This window comes from Chelonia mydas, chromosome 4, assembly GCF_015237465.2.
Source record: "Chelonia mydas isolate rCheMyd1 chromosome 4, rCheMyd1.pri.v2, whole genome shotgun sequence".
Classification (NCBI taxonomy): domain Eukaryota; kingdom Metazoa; phylum Chordata; order Testudines; family Cheloniidae; genus Chelonia; species Chelonia mydas.
Window position 1 is genome coordinate 115,268,409 of NC_057852.1, and position 20,118 is coordinate 115,288,526.

At 40.7% G+C, this 20,118-nt stretch overlaps 1 protein-coding gene across 12 annotated transcripts in view; it reads right to left on the reverse strand.

The window, feature by feature from the left end:
* STX18 (syntaxin 18) overlaps nucleotides 1-20,118 on the reverse strand; it is a 122,041-nt gene that overhangs the window by 52,197 nt on the left and 49,726 nt on the right. For 6 of the 12 annotated variants that reach the window (XR_006290203.1, XR_006290202.1, XM_043544656.1 and 3 more), the window contains exon 2: nucleotides 11,380-11,447. The exons of 1 other annotated variant lie outside the window; for it this stretch is intronic. Coding sequence is in view for 4 of the 11 variants with exons in the window: in XM_043544656.1 (XP_043400591.1) it covers nucleotides 11,380-11,447 (68 nt within the window). In the remaining 7 variants the exon portion in view is untranslated. Of the gene's footprint in view, nucleotides 1-1,419; nucleotides 1,532-11,379; nucleotides 11,448-13,594; nucleotides 13,738-16,645; nucleotides 16,837-20,118 lie in introns of those variants that run through there. 5 more of the 12 variants (XM_037898073.1, XM_037898077.1, XM_037898074.2 and 2 more) reach the window with 4 other exon arrangements.

Genomic DNA, 20,118 nt, shown 5'->3' on the forward strand with positions numbered 1-20,118 from the left:
CTTCAAAACAGCTTGATAGCACCTCTCAAATATTAGCTAATTTATTTAAGGCCATAACTAACTGCCAAATTTTACCCTCCCCAAAAGGAGGATTGTGACGGGTTACGCCCCACTCTGGGGTGCCACCTGATATACTGGGTACCACTGTTCCACCCGACGGGGCTCCCTCACCCTGCCCTGCAGAGCCAGGCCCCCAAGCCTCCTCTAGCACACACACAGGTAGGGACACACTCAGCTGCAGAAAGACAAAGACACTTAAATCAGGACTTCATGGGGAGTCTTTCAGCTAAGGAACTGCCCAGCACTCAAGTGCACACCCCTCTGGAGTGTAAACCAAGATTCCCTCTAATTTTTTCCACCCACGTGCGGAATAAATTTTGTTATGTGCACCAAGGTAATGTGCAGATGTGCACCACCAGTAGAAACAAAAAACCTAGACATAATATATATTTTTAAAAAGTTACCAATAGGGATAATTACTGCAGCCAGGATAAGTTGGGCATTTTAGAACTCACTACTCGAAGAATTAAATTTAAGTGTAAGACAGAAATAAAAGCTATGAAATGCACAGATCAGTCAAAAAACTAACTGAAAGCTCTCCTCCTTGACCATGTGCCCCTCCCCAACTCTGTGGAGATGGGGTACATGGGCAGGGGGAGGGGAAGAGACAGACAGAGTGAGTGAGTGAGTGTCAGAGAGAGAGAGAGAGACACACACACACACACACACAGAAATTGTGTGTGCTGGCTGCTGGGGAAGGCTCTGAGAGACCGTGCACTTTCTTTTTAAGGCACTCACTCACCCAAAGGCCTGTTCAGACTTCAGAGCTGCTGCAAGTCCTGGGCCCTGTCCCCTCTACCCTGCTCTGTGGAGATGGGGTACAGCAGCTGGGGGAGGGGGGACACCCTGACATCAGCACCCTCCTCCCCCTGCTCTGCACAGCCAGCAGGAGGGTCCCAGGAGCAGCTGCAGGAGCAACATGGCTGCAAAGCAGCAGGGGAGAGGAGCACCTGAACACATGCTGCCAGCTGGATGTGCGTGGCTCTGCTAATCAACTGCGCGGCACTTGAATCTCTCCTGGGTGGCTGCCCAACTGCACAGCTTACAGGGAACACAGACATAAACCCCAAATTGTATTGTCTTGCACTGCACAGAGAACTGTATAGCGTAAGCTAATTGACATTAACCTCCTCCCTCAATGTGGAGGAAGATATGCACAGCTTTTTGCCCCCCCCCCCCCTTATGAATTTTACAAACTGGTTTAGAGAAAACAAAAACAAGTTTATTAACTACAAAAGATAGACTTTAAATGATTATAAGGGATAGCAAACAGATCAAAGCAGATTACCCAGCAAATAAAAACAAACACTCAAACTAAGCTTCATACACTAAGGAAACTGGTTACTAGTAATTTCTCACCCTAAATGTTGTTTTGCTCTTTCTTGCAGCTTATAACTCCAGATATACCTTTCACAGGCCACACACCTTTTCCAGCCTAGGCTCAGTCTCCCCCTACCCCTTTTGTCTTTGTTTCTTAGATTTTTCCAGCAGTCATCCTGGGTGGGGATTCAGCGAAGAATGAATCTTGATTAACTCACTTCCCTGCCTCATAGAATTTACATATGGCAGGAATCCTTTGTTTCCCAGTTTGATACCCACCCCGTATTAGTAGTTCAAGATGGAGTTCAGTACCAGGTGACATAATCACATGACACTGCTATGTCAAAGCAGCATCCCAGGAAGCTTCTCAGGAAGGTGGGAGATTAACATCTTCAAAGTCCTATTGTTCTCCCTAATGGCCCATCCATTGCATTCCGTCTGGTGGGCGTTCCCCTGGTGTAAACCCACTTGTAATTGTTACATAGTCAATATTCCTAACTTCAGATACAGAAATGATACATGCACACAAATAGGATAATCATATTCAGTAAACCATAACCTTTCCAAGGATATCTCACATGACCCATCTAGCATAGAACACATCTTAGTTATGCCATATTCATATCATAACAATATCTCTACGAAGAATATGGGATGCAGTGTCACAAGGGTAAAGCCAGAGGGGGGCTGTAGTTTAAAAAAAAAAAAAAAGATCAAAAGGAAAGCTGAGTGACAACTAAGGCTATCTCTACACTATGCACCTTTAGCAACATGGCTGTGCCGCTACAGCCATGCCGCTGAAAGGCGCGCAGTATAGCCGCTGTTTGTCAACAGGAGAGAGCTCTCCTGCCGACAAAAAACTTCCACCCCCAATGAGTGGTGTTAGCGCTGTCAGCAACACTATTGCTGATAAAACGCTGTTCACACCAGTGCTTGTCGGGGACAAAACTTTTGTCTTTCGGTGGGGTGTTTTTTTAACACCTCTAAACGCCCAAAGTTTCGTCTTTCACTTGCCAGTCTAAACAAAGCGTAAGACTTACAAGAGGCGGCGATCAAATGAAACTCTCTGTCTGGACATTACTGATAAACTGTTTCTTCTCTCATCTTTGCAGTGAAAATACTGGGCCAACAGGTATATCTATTTGCCTAATGATTGCTGTTTGCAGTGTATTTGTAGCCATGTCGGTCCCAGGATATTAGAGACACAAGGTAGATGAAGTAATCTCTTTTATTGGACCAACTTCTGCTGGTGAGAGAGAGAAGCTTTCGAGCCACACAGAGCTCTTCTTCAGATCTGGGAAAGGTATTTCCAGCATCACAGCAAAACGCAAGGTGAAACAGATTGTTCAGCATAAGTAGTTAGCACATATTGTAAGGGACCATTCAAGGTAGAGTGGCATGTTAACTCCTCTGCAGTCATAGGACAAAAAGAAGGGATTAGTGGTTACAGATTGTGTAATAAGCCATAAATCCAGGGTCTCTGGTCAGTCCATCATTTTTAGTGTCTAGCAGAGTAATGGATTTAAGCTCCCAGGCTTGTCTTCTGAACGTGTTGTGCAGGTTTCCTTTGAGGATGAGGTTACCACTTTGTGAAAAGTGTTCACCCATAAGTAAGGCTAAGATTCTGTCATGGTTATTTTTAGTAAAAGTCACGGACAGGTCACGGGCAATAAACAAAAATTAATGGAAGCCGTGACCTGTCTGTGACTTTTGCTGCTGCAGCTCCATGGTTTCCACTGCCACCATGGGGGCTGGGAGCTGTGGCATTCCCTCGCTGCCCGCGGAAGCTGGAAGCTGTGGGGGGGCCCTCCACCCACGGCAGCAGGGAGAGGCTATCACCTGTCACTGGAACCCTGAAGAGGGCCCCCTCAGGAGTCTGTCATCTGTCCCTGAAGCCCTGCCAGGGCCCCGCTGGCTGCCTGCTCCAGAGATTCACAGGCCCTGGGGCTGAAGCACAGAACGTCACGGAGGTCTCTGGAAGTCTCGGATTCCATGACCTCCGTGACATAAACGTAGCCTTACCCATAGGTGATGGGGTGTTTTTGTCTTTCATCATTTTCCTGTGTGAGTTCATTAGAGAACGTAGTAATTGTTTGGTTTCACCCAGATAATTATTACTGGGGCACTCAGTGCACTGGATGAGGTACACCATATGTTGTGATAGGAATGTACAGAACCTATGGTGTGTTGTAGGGAGGGTTGATCATTGTTGTAGTGGAGATAAGTCTGCACAAGTTATGCAAAACAATCTGTTCCACCTTGCATGTTGCTGTGTTGCTCATAGTACCTTTTTCAGACCTGAAGAAGAGCTCAGTATGGTTCAAAAGCTTGTCTCTTTCACCAACAGAAGTTGGTCCAGTAAAAGATACTACCTCACCCACCTTCTCCTTGTTTTTGACTTTAATGTATAAATGGAGCCTGTACTTCTTAATGAAGATTAGATTTTTTTTCTTCTAATTTAAAAGGGGATAGTCAAGTAGCTAAGGTCTAAGGTATTTTTTTAAATAAGTTTTACAAAATCTAATACATTTAATTACTTTAGTGCTAATGAAAACATTATTTTTAAAGGTTTCAGAGTAACAGCCGTGCTAGTCTGTATTCGCAAAAAGAAAAGGAGTACTTGTGGCACCTTAGCGACTAACCAATTTATTTGAGCATGCATCCGATGAAGTGAGCTGTAGCTCACGAAAGCTCATGCGCAAATAAATTGGTTAGTCTCTAAGGTGCCACAAGTACTCCTTTTATTATTTTTAAAGTCAACTGCACTGTGTTACACTGATCTTTTGTGCTAGAACATGAGGAAAAAATACTGAGACCGACAGACCAGTCACATTTCACTAGCCAAACAAAAATCCCAGCATAATTAGTGAAAAATAAATTTGATTTTTAAAATTGATATAATTTGAATAGTTCAAGTCATTAAAGAAAACCTCTTAGGGTAGTGAATGAAATATTCATTAAGAGTGGTAGACAGATAGCCCTAGAGACTATGATCCTCTCTTTATCCACAGATAAGTACATCATGGACAACAGAAACTTCACCACACTCTCCCAGCAGCATACCTCAGTCCTAAAGAAACAATGAACAAATACACAAAACCATAATTTTAAAAATATCTGTGGAGAACCTGAAGCTATGAAATACTAAAGAGCAGGAGGCAAAGGATGCAAACAAATACTCCTATGAAGATGAGGTTACACACCTTGTGCAGAAGCTGCAATTCTTTGAGGTTTGTCCCCCTATGGGTGCTCCACTTTAGGTGCACATGCGCCTCTCGAGCCCTTGATTGCAGATTTTTCTGCTAGCAGTGCCTGTTCAGGTCGCACATGTGCCCTATGCCTCCTCGTGCCAGATACAAATCTACATAGGGAAATATATATGTGGAACTGCCCTCGGCTACTTCTCCACCCGAACATATCCACAGAGAACAGTCCAAAGCAGAGGGGAATGAAGGGGAGGTAGTGGAGCACCCACATGGAGACACATCTTGAAGATCTGCAGTTACTACAAAAAGGTAAGTAACCTAGTCTTCTTTGAGCAGTGCCCCTTTGGGTGCTCCACTTCAGGTGACTTCCAAGCAGTTTCCACAGAAGGCGGAGGGAGCTTCAGAACTGACTCCAGAACTGAAGACAATACTGCAGTACCCAGAGCATCATTAGATCTGAGAGCATGGATTAAAGCACAGAGCTCTGAAAACGTAGGTACTGAAGCCTATGCAGATGGACCTGGTGGCAGCGTCCACAGCACCTAAGGATGCTTGAAGAGTGGTCTTGGCTAATAACTGGCCCTCTGAAATAATGGACTGGAATTGCTTCCTACGTTTCTGTGGCAGTTGTTCAATAAAGGCCATCTATTTATAGTTTGTGAAACTGTATTTGACCATGAGTACCTGATAGTTTGCAATACTGAACTGCAGGGTTGCTGGTGAATAGAATTTCCATCCAAATAGATCCAGTCTCTTTTGGTTCTTGTCAAGTGGAGTAGACCTGGAGAAGTGCTGCCTGCCCCATTCGTTTCCTGAATGGCCTACTAGGGAGTTTGGTGGAGGGGGGGAATTTGGAGTCCTCAGAAGGAATGTAATACTTTTTATCCACCCTTTTACACACTGGTGGAATAGTAGCAGATGTTTGCCACAGTCTTAGCTGGTCCAGGAGCACCTCGTTGATGGGTAACATCACCCTGGATGTTGTTGCTGACTGTAGGATATCCAACAGCCTGTATTGTGAATCCCTGACTTCTTCAACTGGAATTTGAAGCATATCAGCTACCCTCTTTATGAGGTCTTCAAATTGCTGAAAATCATCAGCCATGGAAGGTGGTGGAAGCATAAGCATTTTGTCTGGTTGGGTGAGGAGAGAATGAAACGGGTGTTTGAGGGTGGCCTCTTTATGTGCCCTGGCCTCCTGCTCTTCAAATGTCTCCTCCTGTGGGGAGATTGGTTGGAGAAGACAGGATTGAACAACACTAGTCTCTGTTTGACATGGTACCAATGGTCTGGAGCAGTGGTTCTCAACCAGGGATATGCAGAGGACTTCCCCGGGGTACATCAACTCATTTAGATATTTGTCTAGTTTTACAAAAGGTTACATAAAAAGCACTAGTGAAGTCAGTACAAACTAAAATTTCATACAATGACTTGTTTATATTGCTCTACATACTATACACTGAAATGTAAATATAATATTTATATTCTAATTGATTTATACTATAAATATATGGTAAAATTAGAAAGAAGCAATTTTTCAGTAGTAGTGTGCTGTGACACTTTTGTATTTTTGTGTCTCATTTGGTAAGCAAGTAGTTTTTAGTGAGGTGAAATTTGGGGGTACACAAAACAAATCAGACCCCTGAAAGTGGTAGAGTAGTCTGGAAAGGTTGAGAGCCACTGGTCCTGAGAATTGCTGTCGGTAAGCAGCCTAGAGATCCTAGTATGGCCATTGCAGCAGCCCCCTTAATGTATGGGCATTGTGGGAATCCATCCTGGAAGTAGGGGTGATATGCAGGGTTGGTCCCATCACTCTTAACAACAGTCATGATCTTCTTCGTGACTGTCAATGACAGGATATGTTCCTGACAGGATAAGTTGGGGAATCCTGGACTGAAAGAGAAGAGACCGACTGGGAATCCCATTCACCTTCCTCAACATCGTCCAATGGAGGAGTCCCCACAGAAAAGGGTGGAGAGTCCTGTGGTACCCAGGGATGGTAGCAGCCTGGAGACAGAGGTCTCAATACCAAAAGATGCTCAGTACCCATGAGGAGCGGGGATTCCAACTCACTTGTTATGAACAGGTCTCTCACGTATCCAAACTGTTGCAGTACCAAGCAGGGAATCGGTACCAATGTGGTAGCTGAGGAAGCAGTAGCTGAAGCTGATGATAACTTTGACGGCAGGCATATTGATGTAGGTGCCCATGGAGTCCGGCGCCATTGCTTGCTCGGTACCGAGTGCTGAATGGGTAGGTGCCGATGACAGGACTGAGCCTGACAGCACCGGACCAGATGAAAGTCTGTACTCCATTTTTTGGGAGCCCGCTCAGAAGCCTCCACCTTCCTTAAGGGAAGCCTGCATCAAAGTGGAAGGGGCACTGGATTTGTCCATAGACAGATGTACGTGGGGGTGAGGGGAGAAGGGGTGTGTGTGCATGCGTGTGTGTTTGTCTGTCTGACCTGACTCAGATGCTGGTCAAAGTGAGCATTCCATCATTAACAATTTGAGCTTAATTTCCTTGTTCTTCCTTGCCCTCAGCTTGAAAGTTAGGCAGACATTGCATTTCTGGGAGACATGGGACTCCCCCAAACAATAGATACACTCAGAGTGGCCATCGCTTACAGGTATAGCCTCTCAACAGGCAAGACAGTGGTTAAAGCCCGGCAAGCCAAACATGCCATGCCAGAATGACATGACTCCCCAAGGAAAAAAAAAAAATTATCCTCTCGCTACTAACACTTATTAACTGACTATAAGTATGCTAAAAACTAGGAATACTATCAAAACTTAACAAGCAACAACTATAAGTATACAAAACAGCTGAGGCACACTCAAGGTGGGCATGCTAGAGCTCCATCTCAGACTGAGGTGCTTGAGAAGGAACTGAAGGCAGTTTGCTTCCGCATCTATATATAGACTCAGAGTCTGGCAGCAGAGCATGCTGAACGGGCACTGCTGGCGGAAAACTCTCCAATCAAGAGCTCAAGAAGTGCATATACACCTGAAGTGAAGCACCCATAGAGACACTACTAAAAGAATATGACTGTTAGGAGAAGCAAAACCAATAAATTAGGAAGGAAAGCAGATGGATTTTTTTGGTTACAGAACAGTAGATCTTTTACAATTTTATATGCTTTCACTGCGATATATTATCATTTACGTCATGAGAGCAGATTATTCTACTCCTTGGCATCTATTCATGGGAAACTGAGATCTATTGGAAATTATTTTTCATGAAAATAATGAGCTCATGACAAGTCAGCAACCTACTATAAACATTTGACAATACTGTATATTTTCGGTTTCCACTTTAAATACAGGCTCTATTGCTATTGGTGCTAGCATCTGTGGAGAAACATTGAGGATTACTGCTGTAAGAAATTACAAAAGAGCATTTCCAAAAAGCACACGGCAATATTTTTAAAATCCAAAGTGAAACTAGACTACTTTTCACTCCATCCATCACTTCACTTTTAATCTCCCTTTCAAGACAGGTAACCCAAATACAGTATGAAAAGTTAGTGCATCCAGAATATTCAAATAATTTAAGAGTTAATATACACCCAACTATTATTGACAGCTTTTTTTACCTCATTGCAGTTACTGAAATTCCACTACTGTACCCATTCATATTGTGGCTTTCACAAAATAAGACAGCCTTTTTTGTATTAAATTTACAGCACCACCTAGTGTTGTTCATTAACTATTCCAACCAATATTACAAAAACAAGAGTTTATTATACCAAGTATCTTTATGCTGGTTTCGTTTGTTGTTTTGGAGATACAGTTACTCTTTGTCTGGCTTTGGCGTATGTCAATATGTACAGATGGGTGTGCTCAGCACTTCTGAAAATCAAGCCCTTAGTGTCCTTTTTTGGCACACACAACATTTGTTACCAATATCAGGGGGGAAAAAGGGCACTCAGTAATTTGGCAATTCACCATGGGACACCTTTTGATACCACTGATCATATGGCATTGCTGACATAGCCACAGATCCTCACAGGGTTGGAAGGAGTCATTATTGAGTGGCTCTGTTCATCTGTTACCGAGAGGAGCCAAAGGGTAGCACTGATGATTGCTCATCTACTTCCAGCATTCTCTAATGGGAGGGGTTCTATCTTGTCGTCACTTCCATGCATCTGTGAGGCCTTTGGAGGAAAGGTAGAGAGATGATTTGGGACTCAAGGTCTTCAATATTCAGTTGACATTCAGTTCTACATCTGCAAAAAGAAAAGGAGTACTTGTGGCACCTTAGAGACTAACAAATTTATTTGAGCATAAGCTTTCGTGAGCTACAGCTCACTTCATCGGATGCATGAAGTGAGCTGTAGCTCACAAAAGCTTATGCTCAAATAAATTTGTTAGTCTCTAAGATGCCACAAGTACTCCTTTTCTTTTTGCGGATACAGACTAACACGGCTGCTACTCTGAAACAAGTTCTACATCTGTATTTCATCTGGCTTGGCTAGTGCAACTGATTAGCTTACCCAGTGTCCTGCCAGAATCAGGAAGCGGATAGGGCTGGCTGCAACTCAAAACTCCAGTTATGCTGATAGGCTGGAAAAAAACACCAAAGAAACTGCAGAGTGGTATCAATGCCCTCAGCTGGAGAAGACTGCCCACATTCTTTTACTCAAGTTCCCAGTTGGGGAATCCTGATGGCTGTCCAGCTGATGCTGGAAGTTTATATAGCAGCAGAAGCCACAAGTAGTTTTTATTATTTATGCTTGATCAGTATGCTTCTTTTTCAGATATGGGCATTGCCACATTTGCTTTTGTCATCTCAGGAATGAATTCTAGCATGATCCTTTACACAGGGCTACACTCTAAGACAATTTGGAAATGTCACCTCATGCAAAATTTGATGGCCCATTTGTTAAAGGGTGTTTCTTGCAGGAAGCACATGATACATCTGTGTTCTATGATCTGCATGGGCTTCCAATTCACTTTTAGGTGAAATGTAAGCTGTTGGCAGGGCCCTGGTAACCTCAGAGGCTACCTTTTTCCCCATGTGATACCATAGCACAGAAGATCATCTTAAAATGCGAGTAGGTTGGAGGCATGGTAATTTCCATCTGGGGTATTCCACACTTCAATATACTTCCCTGGTCAATTAGCCAAAGACTGAATGTACTGATTTTCAGGTTACGCTGCAAGGTTCATTTTCTCTCTCAGACTTTTTGGTGGACCAGAGGCAGGAAGGAGGAAGAGAAGAATGATTAGATAGAGTTGGAGTAAGATGGAGTAAGTCCTAGTTTGAGGCTTCTGGGAGAATTTAGGTAACTGGTTCAAATTGTTTATAGTCTTCACAATGAGTGTGCTATGACCCTAGGGCACTGGATTGGCATATTTTAGGAAGAAAGAAAATAATATGACTAATCATCAAGTATTTTAAATTGAACTTTCAAACATCTGCTTATAGTCATGGAGTTGATAAACGGGAGACCTTTCCTCTACACTCTCCACACTAGTTTTCCATGGAGCGGAATGTTGTTCACAGTGTGTAAATACATATCGATACACTTATTAAGGTTGACAGGTATCAAAAAGTGTCCCTAAAGATTACATTTTCCTGTTTTTAAATGTTTCCTACAGATTATTTGGACTGAACTCCAAATTTCAGGTTGCATCAATATTAAAACCTCAGGCCTTAGACTGTGACCTACCAAGAAACGGAAAGTGCTAAGTTTGCTGGGATGGTAGATGTAAGGCTACAGTTACATTACGAGCAAGAGGTCTGATTCCCAGTTCACGCTGACATAGCTCGATGAGAGCCAGAGCAAGTATAAATAGTAGTGTAGCTGTGGTAGCACAGACGACAGTGGCACAACTCAGCAATGCCAAGTACAAAACCACCTGAACCTGTGCGAGCTCTAGTGTGACTATGTGCAGGCCAGTCAGGAATCACACCCCTATCTCACAGTGTAGACATAGCCTAAGTGTGCATGCTACAGCACCCCTTAGCTTTTCCTACCAGCGCCAATCTTGTAAACAGACAAAGGACTGAAACAGACAAGACACCTGCTCCTCAGGCAGCAAATAAATTCAAGAATGTCAAATGTTTCCTACGTTGACTTAAGTAAGGATGGTTTTACTGTCACAAAACCAAATATATTCTCCCCATAAGTTCAAGCATCCAGAATTGACTCCTCAAAATTTCGATGTAGGAAAGGAAAGAAATTCAGAGGTAGTGGTATTCCAATATGGTGTTCTCAATGAGGTCCCTAAGTTCTGGAATTCACTTCCCAGAGTTTGAAAATCCGTATCCCATGCCATTCATCATCGATCTGCTCAGGCTTTCCACCGATCACTTCGGGCATGTCTACAGCACAACTGGGAGGCGTAATTCCCAGCTCGAGTAGAGGTGCACATACTTGCTCTGTGGAGCTGGTGCACTAAAAGAGCAGTGCGGCAGGGATGGCACAGGCAGTGGCTCAAGCTAGCCAACGGAGAAGGAACCTAGGATCACAGGCGATGTTATACTCAGGTGGCTAGCCTGAGTTGCTACCTGCACTGTCCTGGTCACACGGCTATTTTTAGTGCACTAGCTTGAGCAGCTAGTGCCTGTATATCTCCCAGCTGCTATGCAGATATAGCCTTAGTAGTAGGCAACAAGTCTAGCTTATCCTGAATGGTGTATGATCAGGTATGAAATTGATCAGCAAACTGTATATGTTGTTTTAAATCATGTCAGTGTGCTCATGGAATTTTAGTGGAATCATTTTATACATTTGAAAAATCAAGTTTTAAAACACAGAGACTATTTAAACACAATACACACTTACCTGTAAGCATTAATGTAATTCTTTCTGTGTTGCAGAAGAAAATCCTTCAGCTTCCCAATATTAGTAATCTAAATAGGAAAGTAAAGTATAAATGTTAACTCCACAATCAGCTAAAATGGATTTTTAATATATTTCTCTTTTCTGTTCCATTTTAAATGTACAAATATCAGTATGTCTTGTGCACTTGAACTATATACTAACCTACTACCTATTATGTAATTCGAGACTATAATTATAAAGGCTACACAGAGCTCTAAGTTATTTATACAGATTCCCTGTTGCAATAAGATTCTCATTTTTATTATATATGTAGCCAATGCATAAAAATTGTCTAAGGGAGAAAAGTTTAAGTGAGGGTCCAGCTTGAACAGAAAAAAGCACTGTATTCAAAAGGAGATTACGTGAAGTATATACTTAATCACTAAATGTAAACTGAATGTTGGCAGGCAATGATCAAGCACACATTTTAGAAAACAGGTTCATTCAAAAAAAAGATTTTTACAAAAATAAAATACCAAATTATACATAAATGCTTTATAAAACAGAAAACTTGACCCAAAAATTTGAGTTCAATTGTAAGAACGAACCTCATGGCAGCTATATTACCCATGTCCACCAAAAAAGGGAAGCAAACTGATCAATATTATTTATCTGAATATTTTCACCTATTTTTCCAGTGACTGCTTTATTATCCAAACTGACTAATCTCTGCTCCACCTCAACCAAAAAAACTTAAGCCTATCAAGTAACTCCTCACAACCATTTCATGATCACTTGCAGAATTTGAACATATCTGAGTGCATGTGCATGCAGAGGGGAAGCTGTTTTTCCACCCACCTCTTCATTTTACACTCCTCCTGTCATTAGTCCATACATTTTTCTCTATACTATCTTTACACTCACCCAAAGATCACTTAAAGGGAATGATGAACAACCTTTTATGAGACTTCAATGCCTTTTAACAACTTTTAAGTCTGGGTTTAAAGGGGCTGGTACCATACAAGATGCAATTTGGCACAGAGAAAGGAAGAAGTCTCAGAAATACAGCCTTTGTTAGCCCAAGGAGTGAGATCCCCAATGTGATTCCCTTACTAAGCCTAAAATATGGCTCAGTATCTTTAAAAACATTTTTTTACATGTATACAATGACTATGTAGAACAAAGAAAGTTTTCAAAGGTGAAACCAAAAATCTCTCTGAGGTATGTTAAAAAAAAAGGTATTAATTATTCAGTGTACAAAAATTTGCTAGGAATTTTATAGAGTACAGCAAATTATGTTGTTACAAATGCAGAATTATGACATTTGGTTGAAAATAAATATCAGGCCATGATGGGGTAGCTGGTGGCATGGCTACCTCTAAAAAATGCCCTATGATGAGGATGTCAAGGTGAATAGAGACCACCTTAAAATAAATCTTGTTGGAGCAGGTGGGCTCCAGTAGTCTCAGTAGGCAGCTCATTTACAAGGAAAACTCTGATTTCAAAGTTCCAAAGTTGTCAGCACTGGACAGCCAACCTGTAAAGCTTGTCCATTAGAAATGCTCATGAGCACTGAGGTCCATGACAAGTGTACCTCAGAGTTGGGGCATTCCCTGCAAGCAAAGTGCCACAGCCTTGCCTGGCTGTTGTAATTGGTTAAGGGATGCTAAAGTTAAAGGGAGTGAGTAAGCTGAAATATGCAAGCTGGAATGTAGAAATGCTGACTGGAAGAAGCTTGGAGCTTTGTGCGGTCTTAAAGAGGAAGAGAGTAAATGTGGCATGTGTACAAGACTTAATGGGAAGGTCAAACTTCAGACAAAATCTACTATTCAGTGAGTTCAACCTCCTGAAATGGTGTTGGAGTTATTCTGGATGGAACCATACAGAAACATGTTACAGAAGTTATCAGACGGTCAGACCAACTGATAAGCATTAAACTGAGTTGGGAAGAGGTAACTCTCCATATAGTCAGTGGGTACGCACCACAGTTAGAAGAGGATCAAAAGGTAAAAGAGGAGTTTTTTTGATGAGGAGGTGTGCCTTATTGGAAACATATCACTCAACGAGAAGATAATCATGAGAGCAGAGGTAAATGCATGCACTAGAACAGGCTGGATATGAAACAGTCCATGAGGGCATAGCACAAGAACCAGAAACCCCCAGGGGTCCTACAGACTTGTCTGGCACTGAACATGGTGATTACAAACACACTCTGGTTTTCCCTCCTCTGACTTACGCCAGTGTCTCACATTGATCTCTTTTTAACCAGAAGAACTGTAATACTCAGTGAGAGTACTGTAAATCAGCATAGACTTCTTCTTATGGACTTCTGAGGATTCTGCATTCTGAAACATCTGAATCCCTGGGCATCGGAAAGGTCTAAGTGGGGGAAACAAAGATGGGAATGAAAAAAATCTTTAAACAGGAAGTAACGTGTAGATTTCCTGACTACACACAGGGATCTGAAAATGATAACTGGTACAAACTAAAAACAATATTGCTAGAAATTTTCGGCACATGAAGTCCTAGGAGTGATGAAACCAATGTTGCAAAGAAAACAAAGGGAGACATGGAGGTGGACTCTTTAAGTTAAATAATCTGTTAAGAAAAAGGTAACTTTTAAAAAATGTCAGGCCAGTGGGCGTAAGCAGTGAGTGATAAGATGGAATGTATGGAGGCAAAAAAAAAAAAAAAAAAGTTGTGAAAGTTAAAAATTTGGCCTGTGAAGAGCTAAATAACTGACTAGGCGGATATGAGGGAGAAAAAGCCATCTACAAACTTTCTAAGGCAAGAGAGAAAACAAAAAAGGATGTGAATGAGTTTACTTATATTAGAAATGAACATGGTATATTGCAAACAATGGTGAATCAAAGTCTGGGGTGATTATTTTGAGTGATCAATAAAGTAAACCTAAGGAAAGAACTGAGAACTGGAGTGTGATAGATTACATAGAGGAAGAAAAGGTTGTAGAGGCACTAAGAAAAATGAAAAAGGGGAAAGGCATCTGCATCAGATGAAGTACCGGTGGATGCGTTGAAGTCACTGGGAACAGAAGGCATCAAGTATTTTACAAGTCCATTCAATTATATTTTTAAAAGAGAGAAAATGCTGGATGAATGGGGTAAAAGCTTTATGGTGCCCATTTTTAAAAATAAAAGAGATAATATTCTGTGTGTTAACTGAGTGATAATTAAGTTGACATCCCATGCTACAAAAATATGAGAGATTATTGAAAAGTGCCTGAGTGAAACAGTTGAAATTTGGAAGTGTTAGTAAGGACTTATGCTGGGAAGGAATATAATTGATGCCATGTTTGCTCTATGAATCCTCATAGAGAAGTTCAGAGAAAACAGACAGCACTTGGACATGGTCTTGGTAGACTTGGAGAAGGCATATAATCATGTACTAAAAGAATTACTTTGGTGGAGTTTGCAACAGAGGTGTGTGCCAACAGAGGAGTTTGCAACAGAGGTGTCCATCTTATCCAGGATGTGTGTGATGGCGTGACTACTGTAATCAAAACCAAATGGGGGTACAGCAGAGAATTTCTAGTAAATGTTGTACTGCACATGGGGTTAGTATTGAGCCCTTTTTTATTTGTGGGTGTCTTGGAGTTGATAAGTGAAACTATATGAAGAGCTACCTTGAAATGTGTTGTTTGATGATGACCTACTGATATGTAAGGAAGATCGTGAGACGTGTAAACCAACTCTGAACAGTGGCAACACAGTTTTGAGCAGGCCTGACTTAGACTGAACATTGGTAAGACTGACGCTATGGTAACTGACAGAGGCAGACCCATCAAAATAACATTACAGGCAGAGAGCTTACAAGAGTGAAATAATGTAAATACCTAGGGTCAATGGTTGCTGATAATGTGGCCCTCTTGACTGATGCCTGGTATTGTACTAAATCTTTTGGATCAAATGGTGGCAGTGGACCTCAATTTACTGTGATAAAAAGATGCCAGTATAAAGGTTGAGTGTATAAAACTGCTATTGACCACAATCTAACATACAGAACAGAGATCTAGCCAGTCACAAGAAATCGAACCAGTATGTTCCACCAGGAAATGGTCAAACCGTAGGAAATTAAATGGTTGTGAAGGGTTTAATGAGGGTTGCTGCAATTGAAAACAAGTTGAGAGAGGCTAGGCTACGCTGCTATGGACATGTGCAGCAGTTACATTGCTAAGAGTTACACTGGTAGGATGTACCTACCTTTGCAATGATTGTGGATGGAAGATGTTAGAGGTAGAGGCCAAAGACATGGATCAGATATGAGTATACTTTAGAGAGACCAGGCTGCCATGAGTTTAGGAAGAAGGCTTGCTTATTTGTGTAACTATGTAAGTAATTTAGTTGTACCTCACTACACATAAAAACATGCATGTATTTTTTTAAAAAAACCTTACACTCTCTACCCCCTTCCTTCTCCAATTGCCCCTTCTTACAATTCATGATATTAGATAAGATTTTCCCCTGGTTTAATTTCTAAGGCTTTCCATGTAGTAAATAGAGGGCAAAATACTGGCCACACTGAAGTCAAAGGGAATTTTTGCTACTGACTTCAATGGGGCTGGATTTCGCCCTATTTATTATTAAAATCAGTTGTCAAAGGAGAAGTAACCTGGAGTAGTAACTTGGATAATAGGGCCCAAAGGGGAACCAGGCAAACTCTTCTACAAATGTGTGGGATTTCCAGGTGGTTTTCTTCTCATCTTTATTTGAATTTGTTTTCTGTATGCCCTCTTTTCCTTGCCTCCCACTCCATATGGTGTGACATGTATTTTATATATACAGTATATTCATTAGAACAAAATATAAAAACAAAATATATTCCCAAATTAGTATTTCTATACAGTGTCTGCACAGAAAAACATTATTGAACAGGCAGCAAGAAATTGTTTCAGAAAACAAAGAGTAGAAATGTAAAATAGTGACATATTTCACATTTCAATTAACATGTAAAAATAAACAGTAAAGTCAAAAAGGGGCAGATTAGCACAAATATATAAATCTCTCTCAGTGGCCAACATTACTGCATGATGAAAGTGTCCTTCCAAACTTTAGTTAGGAATGGTTCACATAAACAGAAGTCTAGATTACAAGCAAGAAAGCTGTGGTAAGAGAAGTATTTCAGCCGTTTGCATGCAAAGCATTCTATCTGTGTTGAAATTCTCTTCTCACATTTTAAATTGCATTGACACTACTTTGCCTCTCCTCCATTTGTAACATTATTTCCATGAATTTGGACTCAAGACTGACATCGTTATGCCTCCACTCACATCAGGCTTTTATCTCCCAGGACTTGCACCAGAAAAGAGTTTTTCCCCCTTTCCTTAAATCCTAATGGCATCCTCTGTGGCCTTGTACTGATGCTGTTTCTTTTTGCCTTGTCTCACTTGCCTCCGCAGTGTTCTATTGACATGTGCTCAGCTTGTCATTGCCATAGGCTTACGCTGACCCAGATAGGTCACTGTGAAAAGAAAAAGTTTCACTAGAAGGGACTAGACATTTTACTTACTTTTTCAAACACCTAGCCAATGCTTTATGTACTATGTTTATTTTATATCACAAAGAATCTATCATAGAAAAATACCCATGAAACTCCATAAGTCCATTCCCCTTCAGCCTACTGAATATCCGCTATAATTTGTTCATCCACCATAAATAAGATTCCCTCCCCACAACACACACTGCTATTCCCCCAGGAATAGCAGTAGTAGCCTTCTTCACACATTGGAGAGGTAGGGAGTGGCAGCCAGGGCGGGGCGGGGGGGTCTCATTGTACATATCCCAGCAGCTGGGATGCATCAGCTTAGGTAGGTGAGCTGGGCCCATTGCACTCTTTTCCTCCTGCTACACAAAAAGAGTCCCCTATTATAGCATTAGTGGTGGGACCCCCACTAATTACAGGTGTAGTTAACACCTCACTGAGTTGCACAAAAGAATTTATACCTCTGAGAGTTATTGTTTCTTGCTGACAGCAGATTCAGACCTGGTCTACACTTAAAGATTAGGACAACATAGCTATGGAGCTCCAGGGGTTGAAAAATCCATACTTATGAGAATAACTATGATGACTCCACCGCTGGGGTAGACACAGCGAGGTTTACGAAAGTATGCTTCCATCCACTCAGCTGCCATCACTCGGAAAGCGTTCCTACAGCAATGTAAAAACCCTTTACATAGGTGTAGGCTGTATCTATGCTACAGGGTTATGCCGGCATTACCATGATGCCATAGCTATACTGCTCTAGTCCCTATAGTGTAGACATGGCCAGATAGACATTACTACACCAGTTACACTAATGTCACATTTTCAAGCTTTTCTTTGCCATTCTGAGGGCTAAGAAACTACTTTTTTTAAATGAAAGCTCAGATTCCAGCATCACAAGACTCCAGAAACTGCAGCCCTAGACATGAAATTGTAGTGCCAATGACTTAATCTTGTCCTGCCCTCCAGGAAATATCTGGGAAGTTAGTCAGGCCTTATAGACCATCATGACATTCAACAAATGTAGGCCCTGTTGGACCAAAAAGGTGGCAACAGAGTTACAGAGTTGAGGGCCCCTCACTGAAGATGCTGTGATGCTACCTCCTCTTTCAGCTGTGTACCTAATGCACTATTACTTGAGAGAGGAAATCTCTAAGTCAGTCATTACCAAACATATACGACATTATCAAATCAACAATTTAAGTAGGGTACTAGAGTAATAAAATTCCGCTGCAGGCTCGCACCTTGCAAATTACATTTTTAAATTTAAATTTGGTTTTTTTATCCTGCTATGGTTGGGGTGAGATTTTTTTTTAATTGAATATAGAAATAGAGTAGGATTAAGCAGTTCTAATATCTATAAAGAAAAATAACTTCCAATAATCACTTATATGACAAATTTCAACCCAGTCTAATCTTAAAACACCACAAAACTAAGCACCCAAATCACAGTAATATTTAAAAATTCTCTCATGTAATCCTATTAGAGAGAAAATGCTTGACTCTTGATCCTCTAGACAAGAGTTAAATGAAAATTCAGTATTGTGATACATACAGCATCCACTAGATGGCAACAGAAAGTTTCAGTGTCATGCCAGTATCAAAGATTCTCTGTAGAGTACATTCACATTTGTAGTTTTAATATGGCATTTTTTTAACTTTAGGTCCCAAACTTTATATACTTTAAAAGTTGTATCTTCATTTAGACAGCACCTTGAATGCACACGTATTTAGTTTTTAAAAAACAATGAATCTAGTTATTATTAAAAACATGTGAACAAATGTTGCATTTAGTGCAAGTCCAACAGAAAGGAAGCTGTGAGCGGTTGCCATCTGCTATCACAAGTGGCATGCACAAATTTATTTATATTTGAATAGCAGTGGTACATACATTTTTATTTTTGTATTTTTCAAAGTGGGATACTTTTAATAAATGAAAAGAGATAAACAGGAGAACATTTGCTAAGAAACATCTTCAAAAGACACATACAAATCAGGCTGAACAACTTGACTTGTATCATTTTCGTATCTCAGCAATATATACAAAATTTCTGTTCTACTTGCAACAAGCACTCATGAAACTGTATGCTCCAATTTGCATAAATTTACCACTGCAAGAAGCAGCAGCATTGTTTATGATTAAAGTGATTGGAGTATTTCTTTGACATATTGTAGGGAAATTCTGCAGTACTGAATAATTATTTTCACTGAACAAATGTGGCATTTTGTCAAGTTTACACTTCCATCTGAACAATAAAACACTATTTCCTGCTGTATGAAGTTGCTAACTATATGTTAACTTTAAAACTTTTTGAGATGCAGTTTGTAAAAAAAACAAAACAAAACCCAAAAAACTTTAAAATACCTTACAGTGATGCACTATAGAACAGCTTTTACATAAGTTTTCTGTAACATATATGTAACATGTACCGCTTTTTAACTTAACTGACAGCAGTATCACTGCTGATTATGGACAGAAGTTAAAATCTAAAGCCAAGGTGCTGTCTTTTTTTTTTAAAAGAATCCTAAAAGTTAAGCTCTAACTCCATATTTAGACACCTAAACAACAGTCCTGATTTTCAATAGTTTTGAGCACCCAATAGATCCCATGTAAAGATTCACAGAAGCTTCTTTGCATTTACCACTAACCCCTCTTGCTGAGTAAGCAAACAATGTAAGGTTTTAAAAAAAACTGCTATATTTATAAAACTTTGTTATTATTATTTTGTTTTCTATAGTGGAATTTTTGTTAGTTCAAACACAGCCGTTGACTGTCAACAGAACACATTTTAGAAGGATTTGTGACTTTCAAACAGCAGCCAGAAGATATACAGACACTGCCTGTATATGAAACATGAAAAGCTACAGCCTCCGTAGAAGTGGGATATGTACCAACAGCTATAATTAAGCTTGCATACATGTTTCCATTATAAAACTCTGTAACCTAAACTTCCAAAACTTTCACCTTGTTGGCTGAAATTTTCCAAATCTGGCCTCTATTCAAAGGTGAACTTTTCTTGGAATTTGGAGCAAAACGTATTCAAAATTTAAGAGTACAAGGGGAGTTAAAACCAATGAACTTTTTCCATAATTAAAAAAAAATTCTTGTTTTATTTCGTTTTAAAAACTACTACATAGCAGGTTTCAGAGTAGCAGCCGTGTTCGTCTGTATTCGCAAAAAGAAAAGGAGTACTTGTGGCACCTTAGAGACTAACCAATTGAATTTTTACTAAATTTTTTTCTACTTTTTTTTATTTACTA